At 36.7% G+C, this 18,237-nt stretch overlaps 1 protein-coding gene across 1 annotated transcript; it reads left to right on the top strand.

The window, feature by feature from the left end:
* The first annotated feature begins 14,897 nt into the window (after positions 1-14,897).
* On the top strand, positions 14,898-16,672 carry LOC110664854 (uncharacterized). Its single transcript, XM_021824728.2, has 3 exons — positions 14,898-15,906; positions 16,008-16,079; positions 16,374-16,672. The coding sequence occupies exons 1-3, from the start codon at positions 15,115-15,117 to the stop codon at positions 16,377-16,379; spliced, it is 870 nt and encodes a 289-aa protein (XP_021680420.2). The 5' UTR covers positions 14,898-15,114; the 3' UTR covers positions 16,380-16,672.
* The last annotated feature ends 1,565 nt before the right edge of the window (positions 16,673-18,237 follow it).

The raw sequence follows: 18,237 nt of genomic DNA, 5'->3' as shown, positions 1-18,237 counted from the left end.
ACAGATGGCCAGTCTGAGAGGATAATTTAGATCTTAGAGGATATGCTACGAGCTTGTGTGATGGAATTTGAAGGTAGTTGGGATACACACTTGCCTTTGATTGAGTTTGCTTACAACAATAACTACCAATCAAGCATTGGAATGCCTCCATATGAAGCTCTGTATGGCAAGAAGTGCAGAACTCCTCTGTGTTAGGATGAAATAGGTGAAAGGAAGCTAATAGGCCTAGAGATTGTTCAGCAGATAGAGAAGAAGATTAAGCTAATCAGAGATAGACTAAAGGCTGCATCAGACCGATAAAAGTCCTATGTTGATTTGAAAAGAAGAGATATTGAGTATACAGTGGGTGACAAGGTATTCCTCAAAGTTTTCCCTTGGAAAAGGATTGTGAGATTTGGCAGAAAGGGGAAACTGAGTCCTCGCTTTATTGGACCTTACGAGGTTATGGGGAGAGTAGGTCCCTTGGCATATAGATTAACACTACCTCCAGAGCTAGAGAAGATACATAATGTCTTCCATGTGTCCATATTGAGGAGGTATAGAACAGATCCATCTCATGTGCTACTAGTAGAAGAGATTGAGGTGAATCCAAACCTCACTTATAAGGATGAGCCTATTGAGATTCTGGCATATGAGGTGAAGCAGCTGAGAAACAAGCAGATACCATTAGTAAAAGTGTTGTGGAACCATCATTCAGGTTAGGAAGCTACTTGAGAACGCGAGGAGGATATGAGGAAGCAGTACCCACAGCTGTTCAGAGACTAAGACTAGGCAAAATTTTGGGATGAAATTTATTTTAAGCGGGAGAGAATTGTAACACTCTACATGCTTAGTCTTGTGTATTTTACTATTCCTGTGACCAGTGTCGGTCCAGACAGTCAAAAGGCTTAGGACCATGTTTAAGTCATCTAGAAAAGCCATGAATGAAAATAAATAGCCATTATATAATGATAAAATGAAAACTTAGAAAATAAAGTATAAAAGGTTAAATGAGCCGGGGGTCACAATGATGGGTGACCGTACCGGGAAGTGACTGCGAGGTTAGTTGTAACTCTAATTCTGTACGACACATTGTGACACCGCAGTCCTAAGAATTATTGTGAAGCTAGGAAAATTGTGAAAAGCACAGAAAAGAGTTGAGAACAAGGTCCAATAATTAGATCAACATTCCAGAAGAAATATAGAATTATTGATAAATCGAATCAGACGGGCGAGGGGTAAAATGGTCAATTCACCCTTAAAGGTGACTGTTGGCCTAACTGTCTATTAAAATATAGAAAATTAAATTTATGAAATATCTATTAGAAATGAAGAGGTGATTATGCGAAAAGAAAAAAGGAAAAAAAATTAAATAAACTTTATGACATAAGCATGACATTATAAATAATTTAATTTAATTAAATTACATAAAGATAAGTATAAAAGACAATAAATGAAAAAAAAAAATTTATTTTTGTCTTCTCTTCTTCCTCATTGCTGTGGTCCCTCTCCTCTCTCATATCTCTCTCATCTCTCTCTCATTTCTCTCATTTCTCTCACCAAAACTCCATTAAAGCTCAATTTTGAGCTTGAGCAACCCTCTAGTTTAGCCATAAATCCCATAGTCTCCTTAATTAAATCTTGTCTTTGAGTATTGAAGAGAAGCTCGGAACAAGAAAGAAAAGGAAAGATTGAAGAAATTGAGAAGAGTTGAAAAGCTCCATAAGGTAAACTTCTCTTTCATCTTGATTAGTTATGTGATCTCAGAAATTGAATTATTAGGAGGAAATTTAATTCAAAATAATGAAAGAAATCAATTGGTATGATGAGGGAGTAAATTCGGCAGCCATGGGATTTGAGCGGAAATGATATGTTTTGGATAATAGATTATGTATGCAAGTTCAATGGAGGTAGTAGATGTGATTAGAATAATTTAATTTCATGTATTATGCAATTTAGTGAAATTAGGGTTCTTGAACCATTGAATTTTAGGAAAAAAGTTAGGAATTTTAGGAATTGATGCAATTGGACCTAATTTAGGTTTGAAATGGTCAATTGGAGTCATTTAAAATGTGTTTGAATGGTTGGAATGGGATTGAAATGGTGAATGTGATGCTGCCTCAATTGGGCAGTTTGACCTTGGTCAACTCGAGAGAGCATAACTAAAAATTGATTGCTCCAATTAGTGTGAGGTTAATTAAAGATGAAAATTAAGACCCAAAGCTACAATTTTGGTGAAGAAACCTTGCCCTAAATCCAAATACAAATTGGTGAAAAGTTAGGTCAAATCTAGATTTAGGCACACTACCCTGCACAAAACTGGCCATATAAATAGTACTTGTTCAAATGGTCATAACATGGACTAGGAAGGTCCAAATAACCTGAATTTTATACCGATAGAAAGCTGAGACATAGCACTACAACTTTTATGAAGAACACAAACTCAAATTCTGATCATAACCCATTCGAAAAGTGAGCCACAGTCAGCACACCAAAATTGCCAGAACAGAATTGGTACCCAAAATTATGGGTTAAAACCAATCCAGCCAGCCACCTTGAAATTAACATAACTTGAGCTAAAAAACTCTAAATGGAGTGATTTAAAAAGGGAATTAAAGCTAAGACAATAAGAAACAACTTTGATGAAGGAAAGTTGGCCAAATTTCTAATGTAAACAGACCAATGGAATAGTACAAACTGGTGACCCAAAACTGAAATTTTATGATTTAACTTTAATAGACTTTGAATGGCAATTGGCAATCAATGCCAACATATTTGTGACAAAAAATATGGTGTGTGGGTATAATAAGAATTAACATACCCGTTAAGCTTGAAAAAGTCAATATTTTAACTTAAATAGTGCAATGAATAGTAACCCCAAAATGCCAAATACAAAGAATTCTATTTTAAGCAAATTTAGGGGTACAATCAAGTATGTATGAAATTAATTGTTGGATAAATTATGAGACATGATACTGAAACACTGTAAATTGTGTATTTCAGTAGAGAAAGGAACTAGTAAAGATAAGGATAAAGTGAGTCAAGGCCTAGAGGTGACTCATACGAAGTTTGTGCACAATAAATTTTCACTTTTGGTTTACTATTAGAAAATTTAATTGACTGCATTTTTGGAATAATTTATGTTGAATAATGCTTTGATAATTATTGTGTTCCCTATTTTATAAATTGAAATTTGAAATGAAATTGGTTATTGCCTTGCATGAAATATTTGAATAACATGATTTTGGAATTGATTTTGGATTCACATTTAGCATGACAGTATCATTGTATTTCTCCTCTATTTATGGGGTTGAATAGACTATATTCCTCCCTCTCTGGCTTACTAGTCGAGGTAGATATCGGATGAGTACTCATATAGCTAGCTAGCCACCTCCCTCATTGATTTCGATCAGTGGGGTTGAGATTGCTTTATCGTGGTGTACAACACGACATTGATCGAAAATTTTGTGTCATGGCCTAAGTTGTGTATGGATTGGCAACACTGTGATTTGCAAATTATTTTGGTGAAATGGTATTATAAAAGTGGACTTCAATTTCATGAAATGTTTTTTGAATGGAATTAAAAAATGTGTTTATCAATTTCGTGAATTATGATTGTGCAATGGGTTAAAAATGTGTTTATTGATGTATGTTTTATTTTTAGCAACTTTAAATTTTTATTGTGTACCACTGAGTATAAATTACTTAGCGATAACTTTTAATTGCTGTCGCAGATAAGAGAAAAGATAAGGCAGCAGAGTGAGTTGCTAAGTTGTCAGGGAGCTACTTGGAGGATTTTTGTACGGGTATTATTTTATACCCTTGTAAATTAGTTTGATGTAAATATTATTTTATTCATATGTATCTATGTAGTTAATTGAGCAGTTGTACATTAAAGTCTATAATAATATTATTTTTTATTTTCTTTTTTGTTAATGGAGACTTGTTTATGTAAATTAACTTAAATGAAATAATGATGAGTTTTACTAAACTGTTTTGAGATTGTGTTGAATTATATTGAAATGAGATTATATTGGAGTTTGGGGTTGAAATAAATTTATTGGGAGTGTTTTTATAGGTGTTAGAAGAACTATTTTTCTCAATTATAGACGGCACTCTGCAGAAATTTTATAAAATTTGTTGAAAACAAAATTTATCAAATTTCTCACTTAATATTTAAACTCCAATTAAGGGCTTTTAAATAATGCTTTAACATTATTTTACCAATTAAAATGAATTGAAATGGTTTAAAATCCCTTGTAGTGTATTTAATGAATTATCGGTAAACGAAGTTTGGTGTTTCATTAAGTATACTACGAGATCATGTTATACCTTAAGGAGGGATAAGGTGTGACATATAAACTTAAGAAGTCAATATATGGACTTAAGCAAGCTTCCCGCCAATGGTATATTAAGTTCAATAATACCATAAAGTCTTTTGATTTTAAGGAAAACGTCATTGATCGATGTATATAGCAAAAGATCAGTGGGAGTAAATTTATTTTCTTAATTTTGTATGTTGATGATATCTTGCTTGCTCCAAATGATTTGGGCATATTACGTGAGACTAAAGATTTTCTCTCAATAAATTTTGAAATAAAAGATATGGGAGAGGCATCCTTTGTGATTGGAATAGAAATATTCCGTAATAGATCATAAGGACTGTTAGGATTATCTCAGAAAGCCTATATTGATAGGATTCTAGAGAGATTTAATATGCATAAATGTTTTGCAGGAATTGTTCCCATACAAAAAGGGGACAAATTTAGTCTCAATCAATGTCCAAAGAATGATGTAGAATGTAAAGAAATGGAATCAATTCCTTATGCTTCAGTTGTGGACAGTTTGATGTATGCTCAAACCTGCACAAGACCCAACATTAGCTTTGCCGTTGGAATGCTTGGTAGATATCAAAGCAATCTTGGAATCCATCACTGGAAAGCTGCAAAGAAAGTTTTACGATACCTACAAGGAACTAAGAATCACATGCTCACATATAGGAGATCTAATCATTTAGAAGTGGTTGGATACTCAGATTTAGATTTTGGTGGATGTGTTGACAGTAGAAAATCTACTTTTAGCTATATGTTCCTATTAGTTGAAGGGGCAGTATCATGGAAAAGTGTTAAACAATCTATTATTGCTTCATCCATTATGAAAGCAGAATTTGTGGCATGTTTTGAAGCCACAATTCATTTATTATGGATGCAGAACTTTATCTCAGGACTTGGGGTAGTCGACACCATTAGCAAGCTGTTGAGAATTTATTGTGATAATTCCTGTCGACACCATATTTTGGCCGATCCCCAGAATCAATAAACCTTGAAACCGATCCCTAGCACTAAGTCTCTCCTTGCCATTTAACCACAGTTCCGATCTCTCTTCACAGAGAATTGAGTCAATGCTAAGCCTTACCGGTCTCTCAATCATTCACCAATCTCTCAAGCCCATTGTCAAATATCCTGACCGGTTAATTATATTCCCGATCTCTCTTGTCAGACGAGATTAAATTAACACTAGAGCCTTGCTGCCAGTATTCATGGTCGACCTCCCTTTTAAAAGTTTAGGAATAATCAAGCTAAGGTTCCAATCCGGTTTAATGAAGATCCCGATCTTAGATGTTCAAATTTTCAATTAAGTTCCGTTTAGCGTTGGTTCCTTACCAGTCTCATGCATGTCGTGTTTTCCGATCTCTCACACTTAGGATAATAATCGCTTTCAGTTATTTCAATATACTCAGACAATCAAGTGTTTAGAAATTTTCCGATCACAACCATTCATTGAACAAAAGAGTCATTTCATTTCATTTCATTGCAAAATTTGTACAAGTTATTCGGCTGGGGGATCACCCCCAGCCTGATCTACATTTCGCTCATCCTCTCCCTCCTCTTCACTATCCTCACCCTCGCCCCCGGGAGCCAGGTCGGCCATCCAAGAGAAGTCCTCTTCTGGGTAACGCTTCTGGAGTTCGGCCAAGAGGTCCTTATGAGCATTCACATAGGCACCAGCTATCCCTGTCACCATTTCTTCGTCTTTCGCCTTAAGCTCCTCGATAAGTTGGGCGACCTGAGAAGCATCGTTGGCCCGGAGCGCCTGGACTTCCCCGAGAGCACGATCCCTTTCAGCCAGAACATGATTCTGTTCGGCCACCCTATCTTCATAGAACTTCGCCCGCCCCTCAACTTGAGATATGTAATCCTGAGCGGATGCGAGTTGGGATCGGAGGGAAGCCATTTCCTGATTCTTCTTCTCAACCTCCTTGCCCAGGCGATGAGCCTTTTCCCGAACTATGGTCTGGTTCACCAGGCACTCCACGTTCAGGCTCATGGCGCGAGTCAAGATATCTTCAAGGCTGTCCGGGGATAGCCTGTCCCGATCCTCCCTAAGGCAGATGGAAGACCCTAAGACTTTGGCAAAACCGGGGTTCTCCCGAACAGTCCGGTTATTCTTCAGGGACTCGATCAACGTTTGAGCGCCACGAGAAGAGGCTCTCACGAAAGATTGAGAAGGCCCCCTTTCTGTGCTTGGAGCAGCTGGAGGAGGTGGAGCCAGCTCTTCCTGTTGAGGAGGAGATCGGGCAGCTTCAGTGATCGGCGGCCCCGAAGGTCGGGACGGGCCTCCCTGCGTCTCCCCTGGTTCATGGCCGGGAGTTCGAAGCATTTCTGAACGCTTCATCTCCTTTACTTTCCGGGAGATCTCTCTTTCTTTCTTCCGCTTTCTAGAACCCTCATCACCCGCCATACCTGCACAAAGAAGAGGTCAGTGAGATCGCTAAGGTCCTGAGATCTGAGATTTAGAAAATACCAGTGCCGAGGTCAGAGAGCGGAAGTTCGCGATCTTGGCCGGTGAGCAGCTGTAGGGTCCAATGGTGCAGCTCGGCGGTCATTGCATCTAAACAGGAATACTTTTGAGTGGCAGCCTGATTCTTCAGATCCATCACTATTAAGCTCTCCTCCTGGTTCAGGTTAATGCGCCGAGCAGGGCCCCCGGTGCCACCACCACGGGGAAGTCCTCAAAGCAGGTCGGATTTTTGCTCCTCAGAATGAAGAAGCGGTTCTTCCAATTTTTAAGGGAGGAGGGCAGATCGGTGAAGAGCCCGCAATGAGGCTTCGCCTGAAAGAACCAGTGCTCGTCGTCCTTTCGGTGAGTTAGCCTGTGCAGTTCGGCGAACACCTTAGCCGTAGGTTTGATTCCCTTAGCTCGGCATAGACCTTGAAAGGCTACTAAGATCCGCCACGAGTTAGGATGAACTTGAGCAATGCACACCCGGTGAAGTTTTAGGACCTCCTTGAAGAAGTCATCCAGAAAATCAAGACCGCCTTTAATCGTTCCTCATATACCATAACCGGTCATTCTCTTCAAAGAAGTGATCGGCTCGGTGATCGCCGTGTAATCGGATAAGTTAAATGCATTTAATCGGGCGAATATTGTACTCTTGGCTAAACGATTGTAGATCGGACTCTTGTAAGATCGATGGCAGCTCGTCCATAGGGAGATTCTCCCTCCCTGAAGAAGGTACGTGCCTTGATGGTCCGATCCGCCCCCGAGCTGGAACAGAGGCCCTAGGAGGTTCATTTGCGCGTTTGGCCCGACCACCTCTTCTTCGCCGACCACGAGAATTGAATGGAAGGAGGACTCGCCGCTCTTTGACCCTAAGACCGCTCATTTTCAAAGAAAACAAAGAACTTAAACTAAAAAGAAGATCAAAGCCCTTACCGGAGTCTGATCGGCGTCGGAAGAACTTGAGCAAACGAGAGAACTTTGAGGTTGTGAGTGAGAGATTGAAAATGACATACAGGAGCAAATGGCTAACCCCTCACCCCTATTTATACTTGTCCGAGCATTTAATGCTCACGAGGTTCTAGGCAGTGCATCGGTTAACGAGATTCGCCAGCTGTTCTGACACGTCTCTCGAACATTCCAAGGAGATCGGTTAAATGGAGATCGGCATAATAAGTTGAATATTTTGAATGAAGGATTAGTTAAGAGTCGTTTTGTTAGGAACCAGATCGGACAAATATATCAGAGATCGGAAAATAATCAATAAGATAATAATTGGAGAAACAAGATTTTTATTTCCAAAAGATCGGATTACATCATTTGGGCGATCTCTAGGGATCGGATTACAATGAAGGTCTAACTACACCATTTGGGCGATCTCTAGAGATCTGATTACATTGAAGGATTACATCATTTGGGCGATCTCTAGAGACCGGTGGAACATCCTATCTAAAGAGTCCTGTGTTTATAATCGATCCCAAAGGTGTCGCCGATCGAGCTTAATCCGTTCGGAACACCCAATGTGGAAGGAAACCATTTCGGAACACTCAATGTGATGAGAAGCCGAATGAACTTGAGGAAGCAACCGCCAAGGGTCGTGGAGCATCGGCAATTTGCTCACCAAAATCGGTTTGTCGATCATGCGGTTGAACAACTCCGGGATCGGACGGCCGAGGTCCGCAATCCAGATCGGTCAATTAACCCAGTCCTCTCACCATCATCAGACAAGGTTATGCGATCACCGGGGTCATAAATTTCAGTCGAGGAATAAGGAAGTCCATCAGAGAGGGATCAAAAACCACAATCATGGCGGAACGACGAGCATTAGAATGGAAAAGAAAGAAGGAAGAGAGGAAAATCAGATGAAGGAAATGTCTCTTTCGTCAGGGGTATATATAGGGGAAAACGGGCATTTATTGCTGAGCAGAAAACGAAGCGAACGCTTCGGGAATCGAGGGGAAATTAATGCTTTGACCAGACCGGACCTGAGAAAGGGAAAGATCTGAATAATAGATCGGAAGATGGGAGACCAGCATGAAAGATCGGAAAAGAGCATGTAAAAGAGATCAGAAAGAGGGAAGATCGGAAGGCAAAAAGAATAAGACAAATCCCAATAACCGTCGTCAGAATCAGAGCCGAGGTAGTTAAAGCGTTGCAGACGAGATCTCCACCGCACGCCTAAGAATCGCCTTAATCTTGACAGTGCCGGGGTATGTCATGACAGTCCTGTACATCCCAATCCCCACCGTTGATCTCACTGGTAAGGACAAACCCGGAACCCTTGGATCAAGAGAGAAGACGACAATACCAGCGTCTTTCGCTCTTAGCCCTCAGATCGTTCCGGACAAGAAGATTTGGGACCGTCAGATTAAAAGAAGAAAAGGACAAATATTCTGAAGAATGATCTCAGCCATTCATTTTGATTCTCTTTAATTCCTGAACATCCGATCATGTCCTTCAAAATCCAGACCCTCCATCTCCCTCAAAATAAATCCTGACCCTTCATGGGGAGCACCCGATTCCTATAAATACCTGCATGAAAAACTGTTCAAAGGACGGGCAAAAAAGAGAGGTAGTTATTATAGCGGAAGAACTCTGAAACTCGATTCAGTTTGTTACTCTGCTACTTTGAAGTTTTGATTAGAAAGACTTTTGAAACTAGTTTTCTGAAGTGTTTTCTTGAAAAGGATTCTGAATACTGAAACTCTACATTTTCAGTTTGTTCATTATCTGGTCACACTCTCACTTTCAGCCCTTTATCATCTCTGTCTTCATTCCCATTATCCAAGCTCAACTTCATTTCACTCGGTTTTTATCTTAATTTGATTGCATTTTAGCTAAGCACCCTTGACCACAACGAACGCCACCCTCAAGCTAATCGATCATTGTCTTATTACTATTTGTCACCCCGTGGTCATTTCAATAGATTTAGCTCCTTACAGGTAAGAGCTCATATTGCCGTTTTGTTAAGTGTTTGCGTTTACTTTTCGCATTTTCTTTGCCTCTTTATGCATGTGATTTTCTCCAAGTTCATTTAGTGCCAAAGAACCTTAAAGAATGTTACTCTTGAGTTTATTTCTTTAGTGATCAGTCTATCATTTTATTAACCTTCGTCGTTTCTGAATGCAAATTTTCTAGTTCCTAGTAGTGTGTAAGTGGTTAGGTAAAATGTAGATAACTGCAACTTACGGGTCTCTTTTAAGAGAGAGAGCCTGAATAACACGTCAGGAAAATAGCAAAACTATTAGGCTGACGAAAACGGCAATTCGGCAAGATGCCATAAAGTGGAACAAAATCAAAGTAAACGAAACAGAATATATATGACATTAATAGGTACTGGTAAAGTGACCTTAGGGGAAGTCAGCAAAATTCAGTCCAGCTTCTCTTATTTAGTCACAAAATATCAATTAGAAGCCTTACCCCCCCCCCCCCCCCAACACCTTAGAACGTCAGAATCTTTAGCTTTAGGACCTTATGACATGTAGCTGAAATTAAAATTCGGGAGATCGGAAAGATCCCATTCAGGTTCCTGTTAATTAAATAGAGATCGGAAGAGAGTTCTTATCCGATTCTCAACTCAAAACTTTAATTAAATAGAGATCGGAGGAGAGTTCTTATCCGGTCTCAAATCAAAATTTTAAATAAATACTAAATAGAGATCGGAGGAGAGTCCTTATCCGGTCTCAAATCAAAATTTTAAATAAATACTTAATAGAGATCGGAGGGGAGTTCTTATCCGGTCTCAACTCAAAATTTTAAATAAATACTTAATAGAGACCGGAGGAGAGTTCTTATCCGGTCTCAAATCAAAATTTTAATAAATATTTAATAGAGATCGGAAGAGAGTCCTTATCCGGTCTCAACTCAAAATTTTAATAAGCATTAAATAGAGATCGGAGGAGAATTCTTATCCGTTCTCAACTCAAAATTTTTAATGATTTAATAGAGATCGGAGGAGAGTTCTTATCCGATCTCAACTCAAAATTTTAATAAGTATTAAAGAGTTCGGAGAAGAGTTCTTATACAATTCTTAAATTAAATTTTAATAAAATAGTTCTTTTAGATAAGATTAACATGCACCAGTAACTCACTAAGGTTGTCTCATTTACTTATGTATCTGGGTGATCCAAATTTAGTGAAAAATCAAATGCTCCTTTAGTCAAAAGGATCAACATATCCATTCAAGCCCTCCTAATTAATGCAAAATTAAATCTACTTACCCTTATTAAGGGACGAGGTGGGGTGCCTAACACCTTCCCCACCCGTTTACGGACCCCGAACCTAGAATCTCTGCCTTGAAGTGGTTCCATTTCAATTTATTTTCACAAATGGTTTTCTTTAGTTTCCCTTAAAACTAAGGTGGTGACTCCTCACTCTTTCCCACTTCGGTGAGGGTTCGTTCAGGCGACCGCAAAATCCCTTGCGACAATTCCACAGCAGTATTTTTCTCCAAGAACGACAAATATTCGAAGGGTGCCAAACATATGGAATTAAAGTATTTTGCCGTTAAGAAGGAAATTCAGAAACGAAGAGTGTCTATTGAGCACATTAATACTGATCTCATGATTGCAGATCCATTGACTAAAGGCTTACAACCTAAGACATTTAAAGAATATGTGCTTAGAATGGGTCTTGGTTGTATTAATTGATGATGTATTGGCTTTGACACTCTGAGCTCATTGATGTATTTCTGATATATATTAAAGTATTTCCTGTTTCTCATGATTGTATACACATAATATTTTGAGTGAATGATAATAGAAAAAGTCTTTTGAGACATTATTGTGGACCGTGATGTGATAAACATATATCTATTATGTACCTACTATGGTAAGTTACTAGTGTTGTGGCATATGGAAGGAAGTATGTGATTAAACAATATACAACCGCCATAACCCATACTTAATAATTTGTTATAGGAAGGTAATTATGAAGTACATTATGGAAATGATTTGTTTATTTTATGCGCGTCTAATATTTATGTTAGTAAAGTTTATATCTCTTAATTATTATGCCAAGTAAGAAAATATAAGATTTTATCCGGTAATTAATATTACTATATGGACCAAAATCAATTCCTTTAATATGGCCAAATATTAATTGATATTTACTTTAATTAATACAAATCATAATTATACAAGGATTACTTTATTTGAAGTAAATCCTAATTGTAATTGTATAATGATACTTGATGGACGTACTAGATTAAGTCTCGGATATATATATATATATATATATATATATATATATATATATATATATATATATATATATATATATATATATGAGCTAGTCCTCTCTCTACCCATAAGGTCACGCATATTCTCTTTCATAAAGTCAGAGATAATAGGTTCATCTCAAGAAAGTCTTCCATCGCTAAATTCTTATGTGTGAATCAAGAAAGGTCAAGAGTGAAAAATCGGTTTATTAAATTAAAGGTCTCTCTCAATTATTAGCATGACTCAATTAACCTCCACATCAGGTACGCTTTCTAGATCTGTGAGAATTTATTTGTTCAAGATCCATTATTAGGGTGACGGTTGAATCTTACGTTTATGATTCACATTATACTTATGATTGTTATTATCTATTAATATTTATTTTTACACCTATCTATAGCCTTTCCCTGCCCCATCCAAGCAGGGGACAACTTTCTTTCTAACCTTGCAGCGTGGGTCTTTCCTCCTTGCCTCTAAGTTCAGGCTATAAATAACATTTTTTTTTTGTTGGTTTTGTTGTGCAAGTCCAATTGTGTTAGGAGATGAGTTGCGTTTTGACCTACTTATTTTGGGCTTCAACATGCTTGAGGTAGTTTAGTGCTTCGGAGGGGCCCTACTGAAGTCTTTGATGGAGGTATCTCCAGGGTCTTTAAGAACCAACCTTGCTTATGGTGGTCAACCCTCAAGGCCAAATGAGATGCTGAGAAGCGCTGCCTCTCATTCCCTCTGAATATCACTTTGCTTATAGCTTGAACTTGGTTCAACCTTTGAGGCATTGGGAACAATAATCTAAAAGTGGAACTTTCTCTAGGTCTTGGTTTTTCTACCATGAATGGCTACTAACAGCAAAGGCCTCCATAGATTTGCTCTTGCCGTTGTTGAAGTTGTCTTAATGGGTGTTAGATGTGCTAGTTGATGTAGGCGGCGTCATGATGTTTCAAAACCTTTTCCATTGCCAGGTTGTAGAATGTGAATCAAATACCGGACATCCTTAGGCTTCTTGTTATGCAGTATAGGTATCTTATTGGGCTCGGGGTGGTGGGTTGGCTACGGGATGGATTAAGCTCATAGGCCTTATACTACTCTCTTGCAATCAAGCCTCTATACTTTCTCATTTGATTATTAATGAAATTTAACTTTGACAAGAAAAAAAATTCTATACATCTTGATACAAATATTGAATCTAATAATTATTAAGTTTATTTTTATATGAAATCGAGCTTATATTAAGTTCACCCTTATTTATTATGAGATTTACTTATATGAGAATAAGTTTAATAATCATGTGATTAAATATATTTACATATATATTCATACATTTATTATAAACACTTTCGACTAGTTTTACACACATCTTGATACAAATATTTAACCTAATAAATTTATTTTTACTTAAAGTCGATATTATATTAAATGCACACTTATTTATCATAAGATTTATTGTTTTTATTATGAGAAATGTAAGGTTATTATAAGCTCTATCCGATACAAGAACGAGTTTAACAAATATTATATTAGATTTTTAAATATAAATTCATATATTCATTATACACACTTTTTTTAGAAAAGACACACTTTAATTAATTCTGTATAATTCTCTATACAAATAATTAGTCTAATAATTATGAAACTCATTCTTGCATGAAATCGACTTTATATTAAATGTTCCCTCATAAAAAAATGGAACATATTAGCATGTTTAATAATAGGAAAAAATTCTAAAAAAATTCCAAACTTTAATTTTTTTTAATAATTGTATCCTAAATTATCTTTTTAATAAATATATCCTAAATTTTGAATTTCATTACAATTAAACTACACCATTAATTATCTTATTAAATATTAATAGAAGTGTCTCATTAGCACTTATAATCCTCCAATTTGATACTAATTAAACATAATTTTCAATAAAAGAAAAAACGAAAATTTTTTAGCAAAACGACATAAATTCTACCAAGAAAATAGAGGTTCTTCCACCTCCCTACTTCTCAACCATTAGCTTCCTTCAAACTTCATATCTCATAAAGCCATTCGACGCTAATATGCAACATTTACTTACTTTATCACCAACCAATATACTTATTCCTCCCTACCACATTAGAGCATATAACATTTCTCTCAATTATCCTTTATCACCTTGATAACACATTACTTTTGCGACAGTCACTTTTGCCCAACCCAATAATGTTGTGATGAAGATTCAACCTCACTCTCTATTAATGTCCCTCTCAACAACTCAATCAGATTTACATTGATAACTTTAAAATATGACCTATTAATTCATTAATAAGTTCATTGTGTATTTGTTGTAAAAAAAAAATTGACAATATAATTGTAAAAAAAGGTAAAATGAATCAATTTTTAAATATTATTTAAAATGGGACATAAGAAGTAATAAAAAAACGTATTTAAAATATTTTAATAAATGTAATGTTACACTCATTAAATTAATTATTTCTTAAATTATAAAATGTAAGTCTCATATTTATATGAAAGTGAGAGCATATAATTCGAATGTATAGAATTCGTGGTAAGAACTAAATTTTATTGTTAATAAGATTTTGTCTATTTTCACATTCACAACATATATAATAGATAGAAAATTTCAACTGTTTTATAAATCAAATTGAACAAACAGAAATCTTAAAAGGAATGAATTAAATTATTATGATGTTAAAAATAGTAAATAAATTGAAATAAAAAATTTCCAATAAGATTAAAATAAATATTAACAAATTTTAAGTTAATATTATTGAAACCATTTTTTAAGTTATAGATTTTTTAATTTATTTTTTCATTAAAAGTAAAAAAATAAAAAATAATTCTTAAATTAAGAAAAAAGAAAAAATAGGAAATTAGGTTGCTGCAGACTGCAGCTGTTACATTATATAGAGAAACACATACACCCCCATACATAAGGCACCATACTCTCTCTCTCTCTCTCTCTCTCTCTCTCGTCCTCTGCTACACAACGCCACCGTCTGCTTCTCTACTTTCTATCTGCCTCTATTTCTCTAGGGTTATCTTTGGCTCTCGTTAACATCTCTTAAAAGCCAACACAATCTTCCACCTCTCTCTCTCTCTCTCTCTCTCTCTCTCTCTATATATATATATATATATATATAGACCTTTGTATATGCAAGTGCTGGCTGTGATGGCAGCACCACCAGTGAAGCCTCAGCCTCTGCATAACTTCCCGCTGTCTCTAAAATGGGGACAGACAACCGTGCTTTCTGCCCCGACCAACCACCAACATCGGAGTAGCAGTAGCGGCCGTCTCACGTCCGCGCTTGCACCCGACTCTGAGACCGAATCTGACCCGGAACTAACGACAATCCGGCATCCTCCCCGTGTCGGATCGCGCTCTGCTCGCGTCCACCGCTTCTCCTTTACCTCTTGCTCCTCCTCCCTTATCCCAAAACTAAAAAATTCATCGACGGAAAATCTGCAGAAACAAACAACGGTTTTGGAAGTCGCTGAAAAGACACAGAAGCAAGTCACGGTTTTGGAAAACAACGGAGCGGACGCTGAAGACGAAGAAGAGGAGGAGGAGGAGGAGGAGGAGGAGGAGGAGAAACAAAAGCAAGCAGAGGAAGAAGGGAATTCGAGGCCGTGGAAATTGAGGCCAAGAAAAGGGATTTTGGCGGCTAAGAATGGAGGGGAATTAAAGGAAGCGGTGATGCTGCATGTAAATGAGCAGAGGGAGAGGGAGACTACGCCGCAGCTTCAGCCGAAATCGATGAGATTGAGGGGATTGGTAGAGTCTGCAGGAGGAGGCGGGGGGGTCTGCTTGGAGAAGAAGGAGAAGAGGAAGTTCTGGATAGCTCTATCAAGAGAAGAGATTGAGGAGGATATTTTCGCTTTGACTGGGTCGAGACCTGCTAGGAGGCCCATGAAACGACCCAAGAACGTGCAGAAAGTGCTTGATGTAAGTTATCTCGTCTCATTTTTTTCCCTTCTGATTTTGGTTTCTTGTTCTTCTTCTTCTTCCTCTTTTGTGATGCTAATAATTATGATTTGTTTTTGTAGAATTTTTTTCCTGGGTCGTGGTTGGTGGGAACTACAGCTGATTCTTATAGAGTTGCCGATCCTCCGATGAAGGTCCGTGATCATCTTTCTTTCTCCACATATAGTTGTACGTATTAGGACAAATATATCTATGTGAAGATTGTAGATCTTTTCCCCAATTTTTAAGCGAAAATTTCCTTCAATCCACCATCCATCCCTCGATATGCTGGATAGTATGTAAACAGCAACTTGATTCTCACTTTCTCAGTTTAAAGAATGTCTCTTTTATCCATTTTTTATAGGCGGATATTGTATCCAAATTTCTGAACTTTTCACTTTTGGGATTCTTTTTCATGTGTTAACTGAGACTTCAATATTTTTATGCAGAGGTAAATACTACTAAGGATCATCAGATATTTGAGGTTTCTGGAACGTTTGAAGTGCTACTCTTCCTCAATTTGAGGTATTATAAGGGAGTCTGTAAAAATACAGAGGTTGTAATCCAAATAGAAGGAAGAAATGTGAGAAATTGATATCAAAATTCTCAGGTTATCATTTCGTGTTGCTCTTTGGGATATGATGAAGGGACCTAGTTTAGTCTATTTTTTCCTTTTCTGTGGTAATTTTAAGATGTAAAACATTGAACAAAGACAGATGAATAGAGAATTTAATTGCCTTTCATTTTAGATGGTTTGGAGTTTTTGGCGATTTTGTTGTATTTGTTTGTCAGGTATCTAATATGTTGATTGCTTGCTATTTTTGGCAGGCTTCCCTACATCGTTGGGAAGCAGAGTAGCAAGCTTTTTGTTTGTTTCAAAACTTAATTCAGTACATAATTTCTGATTCGAGGCACTGCTTGCTTCCTTGTTCTGGAAGTCCTTTCCTCCATTCAATTGAGATTCTTCAAGTCAAATTGTTGATGAGGTCAAATGCTTCTGATTTGATGCATTTTCCACTTAAATTTTTCTAATTGTTAATTCAGAGGTTGAGTGGTTGCAAATGATTTCTTTGTTATTCTTCTCAAAGAGTAATTTGATCAAATCATGATCCTTCTTAAAATATGCAAGGATAAAGACAATGTTAGGTGCAACATGATGACTCCATATTTTGATTTGTGGTTTGTGAATTTTGATGTTCTTTTTAGTATTGTTGTCTAGTCTAGGTTCTTTGATTAGAACAGTGCCATTTAACACTTAATAATGATCTAGTCAATGCCTTATGGGTCATATAAAGGTAGTTAAAAGCATAATGCATCACTCAGAGTGATGCATCACCCTTATTGCTTAAAGTGTAATGTACTCACTTGATATTTGGTGCAGTATACATTATTCCACTGTATTAGAGATTATGAATCCTACTCTAATTAGATTTCTTTCAAAATAGAAATTCTATTTTAAATATAAAATCATATTCCTAATAGCAGTCTTAAGGATTCCTATATAAGGAGCTCAAGCCTTCATATTTAAGTATGCTGTTCTCTTTACCCATACTAACTTAAGTATTGGAGAGGATGGCTTGAGGTTGGCCAAGCCAATCCACCTGGCGTTCTTTTGTCTTGCAGGTCCATGCCTGTAGAAAAAAATCCAAGAACAGCATCATTGCTTCATTGAAGGAAGTGCAAAATTATTAAAAAATTAACTAATAATATAATGTGTAAAGAAAATACAATTATTTGTATGAAATTTAAATTCTTAAGAAATCGTCAAATATTCAAAAGTTTTAGCATTCAAATTCATAGTCATAGCCTAGAGATCCTCACTAGATTTTCCATCAAAGTTCTCAACACTTTCATCTTCATCTCCAAAATAAGATCAATTTTCATCAAAATCTTTATCTAAATCAGTCTCAATATATTCCAATGTTGGCCTTGAAGTTGAGGCTCTTTGTGCTTTGCGCTTTTTCTTTTTTTTCCTTGTGCTTAAGTGTAAAAAGCCGTGGCTTCATTAAATGCACTTTGCTTAGCATATGAAAAAGTGTTTCCTATTTGTCACTGCGCTTTTGACTACACTGGGTCATATTAACTTGAAGATTTTTTTGTCATTTGTGGTTTACATTGACTTTTTCTCTTCTAATTTTTTTTGTTTGCTGAAGATGTGAATATTCCTGTTTTCATAATAAATATGGTCTTGCAAGCGCATTTTAGGTATCTCCTAAAGCTTTAGAATGTGGTGAGGTTCTTTGAATGATGCCTCTGAATCGCACAGTTTAATTTCTCAAGAATTTGCATGTTTTCATGGATTGGAATTTTGTA

The sequence above is a fragment of the Hevea brasiliensis genome, chromosome 9 (assembly GCF_030052815.1).
Source record: "Hevea brasiliensis isolate MT/VB/25A 57/8 chromosome 9, ASM3005281v1, whole genome shotgun sequence".
NCBI lineage: Eukaryota > Viridiplantae > Streptophyta > Magnoliopsida > Malpighiales > Euphorbiaceae > Hevea > Hevea brasiliensis.
This window is presented reverse-complemented; position numbering and strand designations above follow the sequence as displayed.

Coding starts and splice junctions, on each gene's coding strand:
- LOC110664854 (XM_021824728.2), top strand. CDS start 15,115: ATGCAAGTGCTGGCTGTGATGGCAGCACCACCAGTGAAGCCTCAGCCT. Junction 15,907..16,007: donor ACGTGCAGAAAGTGCTTGAT/GTAAGTTATCTC, acceptor TTGTTTTTGTAG/AATTTTTTTCCTGGGTCGTG.